General features: G+C 39.7%; 1 protein-coding gene across 1 annotated transcript in view; it reads left to right on the top strand.

Moving 5' to 3' along the window:
- The first annotated feature begins 2591 nt into the window (after positions 1-2591).
- Positions 2592-22490, top strand: part of Saxo1 (stabilizer of axonemal microtubules 1) — a 44510-nt gene continuing 24611 nt past the window's right edge. The window contains exons 1-2 of the mRNA XM_058586334.1: positions 2592-2599; positions 6385-6564. Of these exons, the coding sequence (XP_058442317.1) occupies positions 2592-2599; positions 6385-6564 (188 nt within the window). The remainder of the gene's footprint in view (positions 2600-6384; positions 6565-22490) is intronic.

Raw genomic sequence — 22490 nt, 5'->3', positions numbered from 1 at the left:
ACTTTTATGACTCAAGGCTTGGCCATTGTTGTCACCTCTCATAGACTTAAAAGTGCATTTTCTATACCCAGTGTGTTTTCCTTGCATAGCAGCTGTGATAGCTCATGAGATCCCATCTACAGGGGAAAAGGAAAAAATAGGCTGCAAATTCTTTAAGGATTTGAACTTTGTGTTTTCAGTTGGATTTAAAATGGAAGTCATTTATGTGGGATGTGATATGGCCCTGGGGTGAAACCTGCTACTGACCAGCTGTGTGACCCTGGGTAGTGATTTGATGTCTCTTGGTCAGCATTCACATCTGTATGATGAAGTGGTAGGGCTGACTGATCTCTAGGGTCCTTCTAGGTCCAGCATTCTGTATTCTTTATTTTTCTGGTTGTTACTGTTTGACTTTATCTAATGACAGCCTCTTGTTTAGACAGCAAAGAAAGTTCCAGGGAACAACAGAGTTTCAAAGAGCTGTTGGAGTTGCATCTATTTGTTGGTCTGTAATGGGAAGTTTTCAGGGCCAGTGGGAAATAGTGGGGGATGTACTGTCTTGGAAAACTCTGAGTGTAGGTGAGGTGACTTTGAAGTGACAGGTCAAAGGCCTGCCTATTAATTGATTGATGTTAAGTTTATCAGGGCAGCCAGGGAATAGAAGTATTTGGTACAGGGTGGCATCCTGTTGAGCCACATACATGGCTATGCTCAAGAGCACAGTGTTTGAAACCTAGGTTCTGGGAGTCTTGGCTTCATCACTTTCTGGCCATGTGGTCTTGAGCATGATAACATCTCCTAAGGTTCAGTTTTCATGTTTGTAAAATGGGGATGACAATAGCACCTCTCTCATAGCATTGCTGTGAAGCTTAGTTGAGAGAATAGATAAAAATTCTCCCCATATGCTGCACAGTAATTGCTCTGTAAATGTAGCCTATTAATCACAGAATGCTTGTCTTGGACTAGGCTAGGCATTTCACTTCCAGTACCTTATTTAATCCATATAATCATATTAAGTAGTGGGAGTTGTTATTCACATTATTATGGAAGAGAAATTTGGAGTTCAGAAGAGTTAGGTAATTTTCTCAGCATTAACAAGGAGTTGGGATTTAAGGTAACATTGGAAACTTTGGCTCTTGCTGCCTTTGAAGTCCCTTTGTATTCTGTGCTCTGCCTCTTTTTCACTGTGGACAGTCAGGTGATTCTAAAAGGCCATGCTGGAGGCAAGTTATCAATATCCACAGATGGTGCTTTCCTTACAAATAGGTAGGTTCTAAAAGATCCATTAGAAATTCATTTGCTTGAAAAACCCAAAGTTATATTATACTAGGTTCTGTTTATATTGCCTGTTGGTGGCAGGAAAAATGCCATACTATTGTTTGATGAATAACATCATTTGCAACCATGAAAATACTTAACACTTATTTTTGTGCAAGGAAGTACAGAAGATAAAAGATCCTAACAGAAGCTGGGACACTATAGTATAGTAGGGTAATCATGATTGACAATATTTCATTGCTTGCTTCACAATAGTTGAGAGGATTTGGAACGTTCCTAACACAAAGAAATGACAAAGGTCTGAGGTGGTGCCTATACCAGTAACTCTGATATCACTATTACATATTGTATAATATGTATTGGAATATTATGCTCTAACCCATAAATATGTTCAATTATTATGTATCAGTGAAAAACTTAAAAAATAAAAAGTTTAGGTCTTGAAAATAAAGATGGCTGAAAAACTAAAGAGCTGGAGACATACATAACACCATGCATTCTTTAAGCAGAGAAAATGTCACAGCCAGTAACTATCTAGTGGGATCATCAGTAGCTTTGTAGGGAGCTTGGGGTGGGCACAAAAATTGGTGGCATCTGAGATGGGGCCTTGAAGAAAAGGATGCATTTCTGCAAAGTGGAATGTCAAGTGGTGAGCAGATGTGGGAAGGATTGTAGTTGCATAAAAACTGAAGCTTGATGCTGTAGATTGAGGTGAATTATGGAAAACTCCTTTATTTTTCATAAAACTCCTTTATTTTTCTTTTAATGCCTTCTGATTGAATCACATGAAGGCGAGTTATGTAAGGAAGAGACAAATACTATGCTAATCAACAAAATTATCTCCAAGCATCTTTGTTTTCCTCTATTTTTAGAGAAAACTTTTATTACCCAAGTGCTTCTAGTTCCTTTGAACTTTCAAATTCTAGACCTACCCTTTCCAATAGGGAAGCCAGTACAAGTATGGCTAATCCAAACTGAGGTGTGCTACAAACGTATAGCACAGACTAGAGTTTGAAGAGTAAAAATAACTTGTAAATAATTTTTATACTGATTCCATGTTGAAATGATATTTTGAATATGTTTATATATAATTAAAATTAATTTCACTTGTTTCTTTTTAATATTTTAATGTAACTACTGGAAAATTAAAAAATGAATTATATGGCTTGCATTCTATTTTTATTGGATGGTGTTATTCTAAAGGTACCTATTTTTTTTTAAAAGTACTTAAAGTCTTGTCATGCATTCTAGGGTTACCTGAGGCCCAGATGGCTTAAACTAGCTACATGTCAGGAATGTACTTGGTCATTCAGATGTGACTGAGGCCTGTAGCCATGGCAAGGTAATGAGCATCCTTCTGAGCTTCTGGTTTTTCATCTGCATAGTGAAGACATTGGATCAGATATTCTCCATGGCCCCTTTCAATTTTAAAATTCTATGATTCTAGTTTGGAGTTGAAGCTGAGAGCCAACAATTACTAGCTTTTTCTGAGTTTCATCAAAGGATCTCTCCTATTCCCTTTACCAGGTATCAGAGAAAGTCAGGATATTTCCTTTTCCCTCTGGAGTAATAAATTCTGGAGTGGAAAGACTTCAGAGAGTTCTGGTAGATTAAGGTGACCCCTGCCCTCCCCTTTCATCGTGTGCCTCTTGGTGCCATCTGGGTTTGTGTGAGTATGCACCTGAGTGAGGTGGCCAAGGCAGCTGGTAAAATGATTCTAGTCCCAGCTTGAAGAGGTCTCAGTTCTTTACTTCATGGCCATCAAGTCTACTTTTAAATACTCCAACTGTGGTGATTTCACAACTTTCTTTAGGCACTAACTTGTTCCATTAAAACTGAGAATCCAAATGTCTTTCCTTTTGAATCTACCGATAGAACAAATCAGTCATTTTCCTTTTCCTGATGACTTTTAAATGTCCTTCTTTTAGCAGTTCTACATACTGCTTAACTGTGTGATCATCCAACCATTAAATAAATATATTAGATGCCGGACTAGCTTCTGGGACATGGAGATTTCAGACTTTGTTTTTATTTTAAGGGGTAGGATAAACATGGGTCTTGGTGGGTATTCAGGCTGTTATGGGTACAGTTAGGAAAAGGAGATGTTACTATGAGCAAATGTGGACAATGAACATTTATGGATAATTGTTTTTAATATTTCAAAGTGAGGCAAGGCTTCAGTTAACAAATAATAAGTCAAATAACACATGTCCTATAAACATAGGTTGATATAATTCCATTTAATGGAATTTCAGCATCTGGTTGGAAGTTTATTGCTTCCACTCTCAGGATACTGCATTGCAGTATTTTGCAATTAAATTTATTTTTCTTTTGGAATAAGCACAGTGTGTTACATTTAAAAAATTAACAATATGGAAAGGGGGTATGAAAATGTAAATTGAACTGGTTCAAAAAATAGGGACACTTAGGAGGGAATATATGGCTATGAGACTCCTGAGTCCATTTTATTGCAAATGCTTGACTCTAAGAAATCCTTAGTAAAATCTTGACTTTTCTCTTGGAGTTCAGGGGAGAAAATGTAGATAAAGGTATTTTTTGCTAAGCAATATTTCTTTGTTTTTGATTTGAGGTTTGTAGAAATCCTAAAGTAATAGGGTACTAACTGGCTCAGATTGAAATCTCAGATAACTGCATTGATTATGAGCACAGAAATAATGATAATATCTAACATTTATATACAGTAGGAAATGGTGGTTTTGTTTATTTGTGAACATATCAATTTATCTCTTGAGTGAACAGAAGATATTTTAAAGTATCATTAATTAATGCACCAATTAAAAGATATTTTATTAATAAGATATTATATTTTATTATGTAGAATGTAGTCAGCTTTGTTATAAAATTACAATGATGTGCACTCTGAAAAAAGAAAACTAAACTTTTATTGATTGTATTTAATACTGGAAATTTTAGGTATTCATACAATAAGGACAGGATACATATGGAAGATTTCCCTGTAAATAGTTAGGAATACAGTATTCTTCGCTTATTGATGATTACTCAGTCAACCACAGTCTGAAAATATTAAATGGAAAATTTCAGAAGTAAACAATTCATAGGTTTAAAATTATGTGCCATTCTGAGCAGTGTTATGTAATCTATCACCATCTCACTAGGTCCATAACTCATCCTTTATCCAGCATATGTCCATGCTGAATGCGCGTTGCCTACCTGTTAGTCACTTGGTAACTGTCTCAGCTTTCAGGTCATCTCTTATGGTATGAAGTACATATTTTCAAGTAGCCTTTATTTTATGTAATAGTGGCCCCAAAGTTGCAAGAGTAATGATGTTAGCAGTTCAAATATGTCAAAGAGAAGCTGTGAAATGATTCCTTTAAGAGAGAAGGTGAAAGTTCTTGACTTAATAAGGGAAAAAATATCATAGACTGAGGTTAAGAGCTACAGTAAGTTATTGTTAATTCCTTACTGTAGCTTAAGCTTTATCATAGACATTATGTCTATGAGAAAACAGTATAAATAGGGGTGAGGACTGTCTATGGTTTCAGGCATCCACTGGGGTCTTGGACTGTATCCATATGGGGGAAGACTGTATCTAAAATATTTACCACAAATCAATAGCACTTTTTAAATAAAGATAATAGTAAACGAGACAATTTTATAGCAATTTAAGTCTTTTCCTAATATACAAATGTACAAATGAGAAGAAAACAGATAGGAACATCTCTGAAGGTACTTGTTAACATGCAGGTCTTTTCATGTGATCATACGTGTTGGTAATTTCTGAGGGTGCAGAGAGATGCGTAGAACAGCAATGGTGGCAGCAACACATGGAAGTATTGGATTTAATGACAACAGGAGCATCATGCCAATTATTGCCTGGAAAATAGCTTTCTATTAAGCAATAGTGAGTTCTGAGTCTCTTTCTCTTTGATTTTCTCTCCTCTCCCCATATGTTACTCAAGTACTATATATTTATGTAATTAAAATGTAAAAACAATTCCATGTCACTCCTTGTTGTGACTAAGTTGGAAATCACTAACCTGGAGTTTGTGCTGGTGCCTGATGACTAGAGGTGCCCCAGCTGGCCTGTAGGGATTGTGTGTGAGCACACAAATAATTTAGCTGCTGTTTACTTGGTTGTTGACAGCTCCAACAGCTGCCCGTTGTCCTGCTGTAAGTAGAATTAGTTTCATTCATTACCATGCTTGTAAAATGGAAAAAGCTCATTATAAACTATAACTTTAAAATATTATCTATTTATCACTTTCTTAATTCATTTACATACTCAGTCATTCATTCGATAGGTGTTCACTGATGCCTACTGTGTACAGGATATGAAGTAGGAGGGATGCAGTGTGAACACGGCAGGGGAAGGTCCTGAGCCAGCAGATGAGATAGACAATAAGTAAACTCACAAACAGATGTGCCAGTAGCAGATGACAGTAAGCCACAAGAAAGGCACATGCAGGGAGAAGAGAGGGAAGATGTGTGTGTGGGGTGTTTAGGTGTAAGATATAATCAGGGTAAATATTTCTAAGAATGTCATAATTGAGGTGAGACCTGAAAGAATAAATGAATGAAACTTTTACCATGAAAATGATTTCACATAGTAAGTGGTGTCCAGTGGACTCAGAACTGAGGCAGTTTTGCTTTGCATGATACCATTTGTATGGAACATGAACCAATCAGTTAGCAAAGATACTAGCTGGGCCCAAAAGTGAAGCCTTGGAGAGCCTCCTGTTAGGTCAGTAGTAAGCCCTTAGTTGCCGGGTGTTGTTGGAGGCCTCAAGAAAGGGTCTGTGGCAAGTAGAGCTGCACTCAGGTCGGGGGCCATAGCCATTGATATATTGTTGTGGTGTGGAAAGACTTTCAGTTTTTATGCAAATAGTGTGGCATTTGTAACAGCTGAGTATCAGCAGTGCTCGTTTCTAATTTTGTGGCTAAGGTATTTGACCAACAGCAGTTATAGACTATGGTTCAAATTCTAGCCACTTCACATAGTTTAGTAGGGAAAAGTTCTAGTTTTCAAAGGAGGCAACCAGAAGATTTTATATCTGGGTCACATTTTGAAAGATTGTGGAATTATTAAACTGGATGTATTCCTCCCTAGAAGGTAGCCAACTGAACTCCCTGTGTCTTTTATAGGCGGCATCACTGTCCACACCTCCCTACCAAGATTTATGATCAAACACAGAAACCATGTCTTCTCTCCGAATATACGGAGAACTACCCTGTCTACCACTCTTACCTGCCCAGAGAGTCCTTCAAGCCCCGGAAGGAATACCAGAAGGGGTCCATACCGATGGAAGGCCTGAGCACATCAAGGTGAGGGCAAGTCATGCTGGTGTGTGAATGTACAGCACTAATGCAGTAATGTATGGTACTGATGTGTATGTTCAGGTACTAATGTACATCATGAGTGCACTAATATACAATATTAACATAGGATATAGATGCTGTAATATTAATGTAGTATATTTCTGAAAGAAAATGTTGCATTTATTAGACCATGTAGTTGTTCCTAAACCCACTTTTAAAGAGAGAGAATTCTTGCTTACTGAGGGGGTGGGGGTCAAGGGAAAGGCCAAAACGGTCTATATAATAAAGGAGGAGGGAAGTTAAGTCAAGTAGTAAAGGGAGGGAAAGACAGGGGAGGTTGATGCAGAAAAACAAGTTTTGGGTTTCTTTTTTTTTTTTTTTAATTTTTTATTGTTGGTTGTTCAAAACATTACAAATTTCTTGACATATCATAGTCCACACTTTGATTCAAGTGGGTTATGAACTCCCACCTTCACCCCATACACAGATTGCAGAATCACATCAGTTACACATCCATTGATTTACATATTGCCATACTAGTGTCTGTTGTGCTCCGCTGCCTTTCCCATCCTCCACCCTCCCCCCTCCCCACCTCTCCCCTCCCCTCCCCTCCTCTCTCTCTACCCCCTCCACTGTATAACCCTGAGGGTTTCAGGTCAGTTTGGATGATGGTGGTGGTGGAAGTGAATTGATAATAGAGAAAGCATGGCCATTTTTTTCAACTATGCTATAGATTTTGAATTGGGGTCTCCTTGAATGTTCAAGAAATATGAACAAAGAATATATTTCTTTTAAAAATACTCCTGATTTGCTCTAGTTGACTTTCAAGTTAAGATTGGATGGATCTGGGTCTGTTCAGAAGTAGAACCACATGGCTCAGCGTATAGGTGTTACAGAGGTATCTGTATTGAGGTGGGGTCAGGGAAATGCTCAGTCTGAGCATCCTTCTACATGTTCCAAGATTCTAGCTGAGTCTTCCATTGACAATTTGACTAGTGACTGTAAGGTCAGGCAGCGGCAGCGACCAAAAGGAGGAAGATTAAAAAGGCTGCTGAACCAGTCTTTTAATATTTATTTTTAGTTTTCGGCAGACACAACGTCTTTGTTTGTATGTGGTGCTGAGGATCGAACCCGGGCCGCACGCATGCCAGGCGAGCGCGCTACCGCTTGAGCCACATCCCCAGCCCCTGAACCAGTCTTTATTGAGATTCCACTCCCGGGTCTAACTCTATCAGACTGACAGAGCCAGATAAGAAGAGGGTCTGAGAAGAAACCGGGCAGGGGGCTTGACTGGACTGAAATTTTATGGGGCTTAGGGCAGGAAGGGATGGCTTGGGTTAGGAAAAGGGGTTTTTAGAGTCCTTTGTCCCACTGGGGTTGGTCGGGGGAGCTGGCTAATATCCAGGATTGGCCAGGAGACACTGCTGTTTGACAGGCGGTTCCGTAGGTGCCTGATTGGTATTTCTTTTGTGTGCCTGGACTGCTTGATGCTTTATTCCTAAGTCACCTTCATCAACCTGACAGTGACCTCCAGGTGGTGATGCCTGGCTGGTGGTTCTGTAAGGTAGAGACATCTTTGAATTCAGGGATTCTCAGTTGCTGTAGATTCATCTAGAGGTGTGACCTGAAGATTGATGCCTTCTGTGCCTTCTTATTCCTTATCCCTAAAGGGCAGACTTGCTATGGTATGGAGGTAATCGTGTGTTGAAAGTTCCAGCACAGTGCTTGTATGTTACAGGTGCTTAGGATCTGGTGACTTCTTTTCCTTTTGTTCTCTCTTTGCCTCCTAACTTTGTGTTCTTCTAGTGCAGATTCCAGATGGCCCAGGTGAGACAACAACTTTTCCTGAGGATAGGACTAGAAATATCTTCCACTGAGATTTTGAGTTGGAGGCATTCTTAGGTTCTAAAAACTGCATTATTCTAGATCTATAGAAAGTCCATGTCTGGATCAGGGGATTGAGGACCCAAAAGGGGAGAACTGAAAACAAGGGATTTTTGAGCCTGGTGGCAACCGTTGGATAGGAGCAGCATGATAATGGGAGGTAGCTAAGGCCTTGTCTGAGGCTTGACCTAGATTAGGTCAATGTTAAGTATATATATTAAATAATTTGGTTTAAGCACAATGTTTCTGGGTCCTGATACATGGAAAGAATAGCCTTTTCAAACTATATTTTACTAAGCAATATGAATCTTACAGTTTGGGCTTCATTTTTCCAAGAAAACAACTAAAGATTTTTGAAGACCATATCAAGAGAGATGAGCTGTTCCTGAGCATTGTTGTTTTTCCTTTTAAGAACCGTGGGCATCACGTGGTTATCTCTATAGATGCAAAAAAGGCACTTGACAAAATACAGTACCTTTTCATGTTCAAAACACTAGAAAAACTAGTGATAGCCTGCTATCTATGCTAAACCCAAGGCCAACATGGTTCTAAAGGGAGAAAAATTGAAACATTCTCTGGAAAAAATTGGAACAAGACAGGATGCCCTCTTTCACCACTTCTACTCAACAAAGTCCTGGAAACTCTAGCCAGAGTTGGACAGAAGAAAGAAATGAAAGGGATACAAGTAGGAAAAAAAAAGAACTCAAACTATCCCTATATGCTAACAACATGATTCTATATCTAGAAGACCCCAAAAACTCCACCAGAACAATTCCAGAACTCATAAATGAGTTCAGCAAAGGAGCAGGATATAAAATACCCCCAAATAAACTGCATTCCTATATATCCCATAAATACCCATAAATAAACTGCATTCCTATATATCAGTGATGAATTAACTGAAAGAGAAATCAGGAAAACCATCCCATTCACAATAGCCTCCAAGAAAATAAAATATTTGGGAATCAACACAACAAAAGAGATGAAATACCTCTATAATGAAGACAACATTAAAGAAAGAAATTGAAGAATGTAGACGATAGAAAAATCTCCCATGTTCTTGGATAGGCAGAATTAATATTGTCAAAATGACCATACCAATACCACTGGTTATTGGTGACAAGTTCTGCTTCCTCACATGTTGAAGTTTGAACATTAGAGAAACATGCTAAGGCAAGCATATAAAGCAGTGTTTATTCAAAAAGGGGTAACATAGACTTCTCCCAGGAGGGAGAAGGGGACCATAGCTGGTATCCTGGTATCCCAAGAAGCGAGGTGTTCTGCCCTTTTTACATGTCCTAGGCTTCCTTTGTTCTCCTGCCCTCTTCCCCTTATCTTTCTCCCTCCTGAATACATGACTAGGCCCAGGAATGCTGGTGGGATGGTCAAAAGGTAAGAAACTGCTAGACTGAAGGGGGAAGGGCTGGATGGTGCAGCCCAGGACACCTTAATTAACAGATTTATAGCTCCCTATAGGTGGGGCAATTCCTGGGACAGGTTACCTTAGCAACAGGTTGGAGCAGGGTGAGGTTCTTTTTTTTTTTTATTGGTTGTTCAAAACATTACAAAGCTCTTGACATATCATATTTCATACATTTGATTCAGATGGGTTTTACCCCAAATACAGATTGCAGAATCACGTCGGTTACACATCTACATTTTTACATAATGCCCTATTAGTAACTGTTGTATTCTGCTACCTTTCCTATCCTCTACTATCTCCCCTCCCCTCCCCTCCCATCTTCTCTCTCTACCCCATCTACTGTAATTCATTTCTCTCCTTATTTATTTTCCCATTCCCCTCACAACCTCTTATATGTAATTTTGTATAACAATGAGGATCTCCCTCCATTACCATGCAATTTCCCTTTTCTCTCCCTTTCCCTCCCACCTCTCATCTCTGTTTAATGTTAATCTTCTTCTCATGCTCTTCGTCCCTACTCTGTTCTTAGTTACTCTCCTTATATCAAAGGAGACATTTGGCATTTGCTTTTTAGGGATTGGCTAGCTTCACTTAGCATAATCTGCTCTAGTGCCATCCATTTCCCTGCAAATTCTATGATTTTGTCATTTTTTAATGCAGAGTAATACTCCATTGTGTATAAATGCCACATTTTTTTAATCCATTCATCTATTGAAGGGCATCTGGGTTGGTTCCAAAGTCTTGCTATTGTGAATTGAGCTGCTATGAACATCGATGTAGCAGTAGCCCTGTAGTTCTTTTAAGGTCTTCAGGGAATAGTCCGAGAAGGGCAATAGCTGGGTCAAATGGTGGTTCCATTCCCAGCTTTCCCAGGAATCTCCATACTGCTTTCCAAATTGGCCGCACCACTTTGCAGTCCCACCAGCAATGTACAAGAGTACCCTTTTCCCCACATCCTCTCCAGCACTTGTTGTTGTTTGACTTCATAATGGCTGCCAATCTTACTGGAGTGAGATGGTATCTTAGGGTGGTTTTGATTTGCATTTCTCTGACTGCTAGAGATGTTGAGCATTTTTTCATGTACTTGTTGATTGATTGTATGTCCTCCTCTGAGAAGTGTCTGTTCAGGTCCTTGGCCCATTTGTTGATTGGGTTATTTGTTTTCTTATTGTTTAATTTTTTGAATTCTTTGTATACTCTGGATATTAGGGCTCTATCTGAAGTGTGAGGAGTAAAGATTTGTTCCCAGGGTGTAGGCTCCCTATTTACCTCTCTTATTGTTTCTCTTGCTGAGAAAAAACTTTTCAGTTTAAGTAGGTCCCATTTGTTGATTCTTGTTATTAACTTTTGTGCTATGGGTGTCCTATTAAGGAATTTGGAGCCCGACCCCACAATATGTAGATCGGAGCCAACTTTTTCTTCTATCAGACGTAGAGTCTCTGATTTGATATCTAGCTCCTTGATCCACTTTGAGTTAACTTTTGTGCATGGCGAGAGGAGGGGATTCAATTTCATTTTGTTGCATATGGATTTCCAGTTTTCCCAACACCATTTGTTGAAGATGCTGTCCTTCCTCCATTGCATGCTTTTAGCCCCTTTATCAAATATAAGATAGCTGTAGCTTTGTGGATTAGTCTCTGTGTCCTCTATTCTGTACCATTGGTCCACCCGCCTGTTTTGGTACCAGTACCATGCTGTTTTTGTTACTATTGCTCTGTAATATAGTTTTAAATCCGGTATCGCTATACCACCTGATTCACACTTCCTGCTTAGAATTCCTTTTGCTATTCTGGGTCTTTTATTTTTCCATATGAATTTCATGATTGCTTTATCTATTTCTACAAGAAATGCCATTGGGATTTTGATTGGCATTGCATTAAACCTATAGAGAACTTTTGGTAATATCGCCATTTTGATGATGTTAGTTCTGCCTATCCATGAACAGGGTATATTTTTCCATCTTCTAAGATCTTCTTCTACTTCTCTTTTTAGGGTTTTGTAGTTTTCATTGTATAAGTCCTTCACCTCTTTTGTTAGGTTGATTCCCAAGTATTTTATGTTTTTTGAGGATATTGTGAATGGAGTGTTTTTCCTCATTTCCGTTTCAGAGGTTTTGTCACTGATATACAGAAATGCCTTTGATTTATGCGTGTTGATTTTATATCCTGCCACTTTGCTGAATTCATTTATTAGTTCTAGTAGTTTTTTTGTAGACCCTTTTGGGTCTTCTAGGTATAGAATCATGTCATCTGCAAATAGTGATAATTTAAGTTCTTCCTTTCCTATTTTTATGCCTTTAATTTCTTTTGTCTGTCTAATTGCTCTGGCCAGTGTTTCGAGAACTATATTGAATAGAAGTGGTGATAGAGGGCATCCCTGTCTTGTTCCAGATTTTAGGGGGAATGCCTTCAATTTTTCTCCATTGAGAATGATGCTAGTCTGAGGCTTAGCATATATAGCTTTTACTATGTCGAGGTAAGTTCCTGTTATTCCTAGTTTTTCTAATGTTTTGAACATGAAGGGATGCTGTACTTTGTCGAATGCTTTTTCCGCATCTATCGAGATGATCATATGGTTCTTATCTTTAAGTCTATTGATGTGGTGAATAACATTTATTGATTTCCATATATTGAACCATCCTTGCATCCCAGGGATGAATCCTACTTGATCATGGTGCACAATTTTTTTGATGTGCCTTTGTATCCGATTCGCCAGAGTTTTATTGAGGATTTTTGCATCTAGGTTCATCAGACATATTGGTCTGTAGTTTTCTTTCTTTGAGGTGTCTTTGTCTGGTTTCGGAATCAGGGTGATGTTGGCCTCATAGAATGAATTTGGCAGAGCTCCCTCTTTTTCTATTTCCTGAAATAACTTGAAAAGTATTGGTATTAATTCTTCCTTAAAGGTTTTGTAAAACTCCGCTGTATACCCATCCGGTCCTGGGCTTTTCTTGGTTGGAAGTCTTTTGATTGATTTTTCTATTTCATCTATTGATATTGGTCTGTTTAAGTTGTGAGTATCCTCCTGATTCAGTCTGGGCAAATCATATGACTTAAGGAATTTATCGATGTCTTCACTATCTTCTATTTTATTGGAATATAGGTTTTCAAAATAATTTCTAATTGTCTTCTGTATTTCTGTAGCGTCTGTTGTGATATTGCCTTTTTCATCCCGTATGTTAGTAATTTGAGTTCTCTCTCTTCTTCTCTTCGTTAGCATGGCTAAGGGTCTGTCGATCTTATTTATTTTTTCAAAGAACCAACTTTTAGTTTTGTTAATTTTTTCAATAGTTTCTTTTGTTTCAATTTCATTGATTTCCGCTCTGATTTTAATTATTTCTTGCCTTCTGCTACATTTGCTGTTGTTTTGCTCTTCCTTTTCTAGGGCTTTGAGATGAAGTGTGAGCTCTTTTATTTGTTGGTTTTTCCTTTTTTTGAGGAATGACCTCCAGGCGATGAATTTCCCTCTTAAAACTGCTTTCATTGTGTCCCATAGATTCCGATATGTTGTGTCTGTATTTTCATTTATCTCTAAGAATTTTTTGATTTCCTCCTTTATGTCTTCTGTAACCCATTGATCATTCAGTAACATATTGTTCATTTTCCATGTGATGTAGGATTTTTCCTTCTTTCTTTTATCATTGATTTCCAGTTTCATTCCATTATGATCAGATAAAATGCATGGGATTATCTCCAACCCTGTATATTTACTGAGGGTTGCCCTATGGCATAATATATGGTCTATTTTTGAGAAGGATCCATGTGCTGCTGAGAAAAAAGTATATCCACTTGATGATGGTTGATATATTCTATATATGTCAGTTAAGTCTAGGTTGTTGATTGTGATATTGCGTTCTATAGTTTCTTTATTCAACTTTTGTTTGGAGGATCTGTCAAATGGTGAGAGAGGTGTGTTGAAGTCACCCATAATTATTGTGTTGTGGTCTATTTGATTCTTGAACTTGAGGAGAATTTGTTTTATGAACGTCGCAGCACCATTATTTGGTGCATAAATATTGATAATTGTTATGTCTTGTTGGTGAATGGTTCCTTTTAACAGTATATAATGTCCTTCCTTATCCCTTTTGATTAACTTAGTCTTGAAGTCGATTTTATTCGATATGAGGATGGCCACCCCTGCTTGCTTACGAGGACCGTGTGCATGGTATATTTTTTCCCAGCCTTTCACCTTCAGCCTGTGTATGTCTTTTGCAATTAGATGTGTCTCCTGGAGGCAGCATATTGTTGGATTTGTTTTTTTAATCCATGTTACCAGACTATGTCACTTTATTGGAGAGTTTAAGCCATTAATGTTTAGAGTTACTATTGATATATGGTTTGTACTTCCAGCCATGTTTGATTATTTATCTTCTTTTTTTTTATTTAATTTAGTTTGTTTCTCCATGGTTAGCTTTCCCCCCGCCCTCTGTTTTTATAGAGGCACTTCCCACTGATGGTTTTGGTTATTGTTTTTCATTTCTTCCTCGTGTAGTGTTTTGCTCAAGATGCTTTGCAATGCTGGTTTTCTGGCTGCAAATTCTTTCAGCTTTTGTTTGTCATGAAAGATTTTTATTTCGTTGTCATACCTGAAGCTTAATTTTGCTGGATACAGAATTCTTGGTTGGCATCCATTGTCTTTCAGTGTTTGAAATACGTTGTTCCAGGATCTTCTCGCTTTCAGCATCTGTGAGGAAAAGTCCGTTGTTAACCTTATTGGTTTACCCCTGAATGTAATCTGCCTCCTTTCTCTTGTAGCTTTTAATATTTTCTCTTTGTTCTGTATATTGGATATCTTCATAACAATGTGTCTTGGCATTGGTCTACTGTGATTTTGTGTGCTCGGTGTCCTGTATGCATCTAAAATTTGTATATCCGTTCCCTTTTTTATTTCTGGAAAGTTTTCTGTAATTATTTCATCAGCAGGCTACTCATTCCCTTGGTTTGACTCTCTGTACCTTCATCTATCCCGATGACTCGTAGGTTTGGTTTTTTTATGTTATCCCATATCTCTTGGATGTTTCTCTCATGATTTTTAACCAGCCTTTCTGAGTTGGCTAGGCTCTTTTCAAGATGATATATTTTGTCTTCATTATCTGACTTTCTGGCTTCTACTTGCTCCACTCTGTTAGTGATACTCTCAATTGAGTTTTTAATTTGGTTTATCGTTTCCTTCATTTCTAGAATTATTGTTTGATTTTTTTTTATAATCTCTATCTCCTGATAAAGATGCTTAACTTCTTCTTTTATCTGTTTATGTAATTGATTTTCAAAGTGTTCTTTCACTGTTTGGATTTGCTGTCTCGTATCTTCTTTAAGGTTCCATTCCATCTGTCTAAGGTATTCCTTGAGTTCTTTATATGACCATTTTTCTGCTGACTCTAGGTCCTCCTGAATATTTAGGCTGTCCTTCATTGTTTGTACCCCTTTTCTTCCTTGCTTTTTTATGCTGCTCATGTTACTTCTTGTTCTGCTTGACTGCTGAGTTACTGTTTACTCTTATAAATTTATGTGATGCTTGGGAGGAAAGATATTAGAAGGGAAGGGAAGAAGTCACTAAAGAGAATGAGAGTAGGCAGGTAGAATTCAAGGAAGGGGGAATAAGAAAATTGAAAAGAAATGAAAAGACAAAAGAAACAAAAACAAAACACACAAAAAAAGTTAGAAAATAAAGAAAGAAAGAAAAGAAAAAAAATTTTTTTACAAAAATAATAATGATAATAAAAATAATGAAAATTAAAATTGAAAAAATTATAATAATAATAAAAAATTAGAAAAAAATTAGAAACATTAAAAAAAGTTAAAGAACAACAACAATAAAAAATTGAAAATGAAAGAAAAAAAAAGAAAAAGAAAAAAAATGATAATAATAATAATAATAAATGCAGTCATAGAGTTCGATTAATTTCTCTTCCAGTAGGTGGAGCTGTGCCCACTGGGTCAAGCTTCTCCTCTCACTAAGTGGGAACCAATCACTGTGTAGCAGCTCTTCCTCACAGACTGGGCGGGTCTCCAATCCTGAGTGCCTAGGCCTTCTCTTGTGTTTCCTAAAGCCAGGCCGCGCTCACCTGTGACACTCACCACAATGCTGGCTACACGCCATGTCTGCTGCTCCTGGGAGATCCTGTTGCGCTGGTTTCAATGCAGTTATCTCTTCCACCCGTGACCTCAGTTCTCTGCCAAGGTGGTATCACATGTAAATGGTGACCGTTCGTTCCCTTTGCCGGGTGACCAGTGCAACGGGTGGGTCCTGACTGTCTCTCCCAATCCCCGTTTCAATCCTATGGCCACTGCCTATGAAGGCTCGGTTGGTTTTTACCTCTGAAAGTTCCTAAGGGCCAACCAGTTATTTCAGCGGGATTGTTAGTGCTGAGTCACGAGAAGCAGGCGAACCGGAGCTTGGATGCAGCCGATCCGGGCTCGGTGTGTGTGTTCTGAGGGGCCCAGACTGTACACCCCAGATCCACGTCAGCTCAGCATTGCCTAGTGATCCTGGGCAAACAGCATTTATACAGTTTACAGCTCCCTATGCCCGCGCAGTTGAAGAGGTCAGAGACTTGATCTCTCCCCGCCCGCTGCCATGTTAGATCTCCTCAATGATATTCATGTTGCCCTTACAGCTTCCTGGCATAAGCAAGTTCTTGGGATTATACAAACTGCTGCTTCTGTTTCCAGTCCAGATTTCTAGAAATTAAACCCTGCCGCCGTCGCCTCTTCCCCGGGGCCACGCTCAGGGGCGCCGCTCTCGTCCGCGACTGTAGCTGCGCCAAAGAACCGGTACCCAGCCCCCAGGGCCCAAGCGGCTGCCGCCGCGGCTCTCCGGCTCCTTCCTCTGAAGCACGGGTCCCCTCACAGGGGGATGCAGAACGACCCCAGAGCAGACTCTGCCCGAGGGTGCAGCGGCGAACAGGCGACCCAGGCGCTCAAGGCTGCGGTCCAGCCTTTGGAGAACAGGGCTCGGCACGCAGCCCAGCTCCAACCTCTAGGTGCGGCTGCCGGACAATGTAGCCATAGCCATCAAGACAGCCGGCAGAAAGCAAATGGCGGCTCCCGCGGAGTGGAATTTCGGCACAGAAACCGCAGCCCAGCCAACGATCCCAATCCACAAACTCTCCCTGTATAAAAAATATTCAAAAAAAAAAAAAAAAAGGGGCAGGGCGCACTGAGCTTTCTTTGCCTCGGGTACTTACAATCAACTGCTGATTACACATTCACCTTTTCTGCCCGGAGCGAAGCGAAAGAGGAAGCAGATGGGAGCAAAGCGCCCGCGGCTTTGGGCGGCAAAGCGTCTGGGAGCCAAGCGTCTCTTTTTCGATCTCTTTGTTCTTCCTGCTGCTTGGCAAAGTGGTCCGCTACAGATTTACGGTGGAAGGGGTTCTTACATGCTGTGCGAAATCTCTATTAAAGCCGCTGCTCTGAGCACCCCGCTCAGCACTTCAGCAACCCCCGTGTGCAGCGGCCATCTTCTCCATCTGAGGTTCTTGATAAGGGTGGAGAAAGGGCTCTAAGAAATAAATATATCAATCCCTTAGGGCACAGTCTCCAGCTTTCTGGACTCACTCAAAATTGGCCTCCTTGATCTGACCTAACCTGACTTGATTTACCTATCTATACTGACTGCCTATCTAATTCTGGCTTCAATACTACCAAAAACACGATCCAGATTTAATGCAATTTCTGTTAAGTTTCCAGTGATGTTCTTCATAGAACTAGAAAAAGCAACGATAAAATTTATCGGGAAAAATAATAGGCCCAGAATAGCTAAAGCAATCTTCAGCAAGAAAAGTGAAGCAGGAGGCATCCCAATACCAGACCTTAGATTATACTACAGAGCTATAGTAACAAAAACAGCATGGTATTGGCACCAACAGATATCAAGATCAGTGGTACAGAAGAGAAGACATGGAAAGAAATCTACATAAATACAGTTATCTCATACTAGACAGAGGTGCCATAAACATACATTGGAGAAAAGATAGCCTCTTCAACAAATGGTGCTGGGAAAACTGGAAATCTATATGTAATAAAATGAAATTAGACCCCCAGTCTCTCATCCTGCACAAAACTGAACTCTAAGTGGATTAAGGACCAGAGACCCTCTGCCTAATACAAGAAAAAGTAGGCCCAAATCTCCATCGTGTCAGCCTAGGAACTGAATTCTTCAAGATTCCTAAAATGCAAGAAATAAAATCAAGAATCAATAAATGGGATTGTATCAAACTAAAAAACTTCTTCACAGCAAATAAGAACATGAAGAGAGAGCCTACAGAATGTAAGAAAATCTTTGCCTCCTACACCTCAGATATAGCATTAATTTCCAGGATATATAAAGAACTAAAAAACTTAACAAAAAAACCCAATATCAATGAATGTGCAAAGGAACAGAGCAGATACTTCACAGAAGAAGAAATATGAATGATCAACAAATATATGAAAAAATGTTCAATATCACTAGCAATTAGAAAAATGCAAATTAAAACCACACTGAAATTTCATCTCACTCCAGTCAGAATGGCAGTTATGAAGAATACAAGTAACAATAAATGTTAAGGAGGATGTAGGGAAAAAGGTACTTTCATATAGTGCTTATAGGACTGCAAATTGGTGCAATCACTCTGGAAAGTAGTACAGAGATTCTTCAGAAAACTCGGAATGGAACCACCATTTGACCCAGTTATCCCATTCCTCCGCATATACCCAAAGGACAAAATCAGCATACTCTAGTGATTCGATCACATCAATGTTCATAGCTGCTCAATTCACCACAATCTATGGAAACAACATAGATGCCTGCCCTTCAATAGATGGATGGATAAAGAAAATGTGATATATATAAACAATGGAATATTACTCAGCCTTAAAGAAGAATGAAAATGGATAGAACTGGAGCTCTCATGCTAAATGAAATAAGCCAATCCCAAAAAACCAAAGGCTGAATATTCTCCATGATGTGCAGATGCTGAGTCACAATAAGGGTGTGTGTGTGTGTGGGGAGTTGAGGTTCACTGGTTTGGACAGAGGGGAATTGGGGAAGGGAGAAGTTGGGAATGGGAAAGATAGTAGAATGAATCAGACATAACTTTTTTATATTCATATATGAATCCACACCCAGTGTAATTCCATATCATGTACAACCACAATAATGGGAAGTCATACTCCAGGTATATATGATATGTCAAAATATATTCTACTGTCATGATTAAAAAGAACAAATACTAAAAGAACCATGGGCAACTCTAGGGAAGAGTCCTAGACACATGGGAAAGACCCCAATTGGTAGAAAGGGATGAGAGTAGTGTTGAAGGATGACTTGTCAACATCATCCTCTGCTATGTGCAACTGTTCTCATCTTTTTATATACAATTAGCAGGAAGTGGAGAGCTCCTTGTGGGATGTAAAGTTATAAGCTTCAGATATTGTGGTATTAGGGATCTATTTCCTGTCCTGAAAGTATAAAGGTACTTTGAGCTTTAGTGGTTGGGAGATGCTTTTTGTTTGTGGCCTACGGCTTAGGATAACAAAGACGAGCCCTCACTCTGGGGCAGGACCACTGCTCCGTGGCCTAGCTCTGAGGCCCCCAGATGTATCCCACAAACCCTCCCTTCTGATGGTGCTTTGCAAAACAAAACTTAGCCTCTGACCTGTCCTAAATTATTCCTACCTTGTGTCACTTACAATAATAAACACATTATCCAGAAGGCCCCTGTGCTCCTGCCAGAGTCAGAGTAACAATAAATATAACTTACATTAAGATGCAGCTAAAGGGAAGGGGGGAAGTTACTGAAAGAATTTCTAAAATGTGTTATTAATGATCATAAATGCTTTAAAAAAAAAGCTGTAGAATCAAGCTTACCCATGGCGAGGACAAAGAGCAGACATGGGTCTCTCTTCTATTTCCTTCAAAAAGAGAAGCCATGAGGAAAGGATCCAAGGGCATCTCTTCTCTCCCTTGCACCTTCATTTCACCATTTCTCAATCCTGTGCCTGCCATGCTGGGCACTAATTTTCCTGAACTGAGAATAATGCTGTGCTCCTTCCAGGAAATGTAGGGAAGCTGTTATCTGGGTGTTCCACCAGAGGCTTCTGGGGGAAGGAATGGGTCAGCCCTGTGCCTACATACCCCTGGATCTGCACAGATTGTCACCCTTTGCCCCTAGGACCCCTGTTTCCATAACATCTCACCCACTTCCCTATCTAAAGGCCAAGTCTGCTTAGTTTCTGAGGCTGGACACAGGGTTCCCACCTGCTGAATGATAAAGTCATGTGGCCCAGGGCTTGGCTGGGTTGGTGATTAAGCCCAGACACAAAAAACACCTGGTTTCTGGAAAGGTTATCATCCCAGCATGAGGCACAATTGCAGCTGCACACAACTCTCACTGACTGTAAATCTTGGGGATTTACAGCAGGTGCCATAAGGGGAATGCTTGAGATTTCAGCCCTTCTTACTATGAACGTTTCTTGAAGCCCTTGGTTATTCTCTTGCATAGTAGGATTTACTTTTGGTTCAAATAGCTCTCAGATCAATTTATGAACAAGGGGTTTGCACTTCAAGCTTCATTTCCCCGTAGGCATGTCATTATGTAAAACACTTGGGCCCCCCTCTTGGGACATTATTTCTGTGAACTAAACCTGCTCCCTAAAGATGGGGAAAAAGAATAATCTCAAAAAAGAGGTGAGTCTTCAGTGGTATTAGGTTTTTATTCTAAAAGGGAGGACCATGGGTAGAAGGGGCAACAGAATTGGGTTTGACTGGATGGGTTTGGCTAATAGGCAGAGGATAGGGAGTTGGCAGCATAGATTCTTTCATTTATCAATGGGATTTCTTAATAAACTAGAAGAGAGGGAAGCACCAAAAGAGGGTGTTTGGTATCCTTTCCAAAAGTCATGAAAGGAGCAGCAAGAAAGTTGGTAGTAGGTTGAGTCTTTTCCCAACTTACTGGATTTTATACATCTTCTGATCAAGGGCAGTCTATTTCCCTATTCAGAGCTATTCCACTGGGAATATACTTATTCCCCTTGATAAGGTTGGGCCTGAGCATGGATGAACACAAAAGAGCAGGTAAGCTCTCAGCCCTGGACTTGCCTGGGCAATTTTAGAGCCTTTGAATTGTCTTTGATGATATGCATCCTGGATTAAATTTGTGAGCCAATGTTGTGGAGACTCCTTTTTCTTTTTTACATTCCTCTGAAGAGCATTTTTGTTTGTTTGCTTGCTTGTTTATCAGGAAGGTAATACTTGATTGGACTTTTGAAGTAAGAATTCCATGTTTTGGGTGGCAGCTCAAATAGCAGTTCCATCCTCTGTGACCTAAACTTGCTCCCTAAAGATAAAAGTCCTGAGCATGGTTGCTTAAAGTCTGCCTTGTGCAAGTGGAATCCATGTTAAGAGGAGTCCCTCCTCTTGCCAAGGCAAACCTCCTACACCCTTACCTGAATCCCCTCCCTCTAAGGATTCTCTTCTGAGGACCATCTCAGAAGTGGGATCAGGCAGAGATTTGGACATAGTTGTATGCAGAATTTTGGCTTCCTGTCCTTGGTTCTTTCCTTTTCAGGATTTCTTCCTTATGTCCTATAATTCATGGTTGCTTCCAATTTGGTTTTCTTGTTCTTCAGTCAATAGAGAGAATAAAGAAACACTGGCCTTTTAGCTGCCTGACTTGGCACAGACTGGAGCCTGCCTTCAGGCTGGGAGCTTTGAATCATAAGCAGTTAATGGAAACCTAACCAGTGAAGACTCGTCCAGAGCCAATTCCTTTTTCCACCTGTTGGCTCTCCTCCAGAATCTGCCTATTTTGATCATTCTTTAGTGCTTTCAGATAGTTGAAGATTTTTTTCCTCCAGAGTTTATGTGAAGTGGTGACAGATGTTAGCTTCTGACTTAGTAGTAGCATTGGAGGAGTTGAGGGTAGAGGAGAAGAAAGGCACTTTGAATCCTGGAGGGCACATATTGGAATCCCGTCTGTTTCAGTGAAGATGAGAAAGACTCAGTGTGTCCAGTCAGGATCAGAGCCAAGATTTGAGAGAGTGATTCAGCCAAGGGGTTTTTCTCAGTGGTCTAGAAAGGGCTCCCCAACTTGCCTGGGTACCATATGGGCTTCATTAGAAGGGTGCCTTTTGACCCCTGGGAAGTTTAGAAATCACATGTGGAAATAATGAAATAAATCAATGGACAAAGAGATAAACCCTCTAGAGGAGAAAAAGACAAACCATGAGGAGTGTGAAGTCCAGAAAGGGAGTATTACAAAGATGAGAGGATAGATGACTCCAAGAGGGCACGGTGGGAAAAGGATGAGAAATAGTGATGGACCTAGAAACAAGGTTGTACTTGATGGCTTTGGTGGGTGTGGGGAGCAGCATTAGATGGGCAGGGTATGAGTGGAGGTGGGGAAGGCATGTAGACCACCCATGGACAACACTTTCAGGAAGAGAGGAAGGGGAAGAGGAGAAGACTGGAAGATTATAATAGAGTCCAGTGAGGGTTATGTCTATTTTCTTTAAGATGGAAGAGACTGGAACAGGTTTGAATATGGACAGAAAGGAGATAGATAAGTCAGGGAAAGAAGTGAATACATAGGATGCAGGAGATGGTCCTCAGAAGAGAATCCTTAGAGGGAGGGGATTCAGGGTAA

This window comes from Marmota monax, unplaced genomic scaffold (genome assembly GCF_021218885.2).
Source record: "Marmota monax isolate L192 unplaced genomic scaffold, Marmota_monax_Labrador192_F-V1.1 WCK01_AAM20220418_F8-fsc00033, whole genome shotgun sequence".
Classification (NCBI taxonomy): Eukaryota; Metazoa; Chordata; class Mammalia; order Rodentia; family Sciuridae; genus Marmota; species Marmota monax.
The sequence above is the reverse complement of the archived record's forward strand: the minus strand, read 5'-3'. Positions and strand labels throughout refer to the sequence as shown.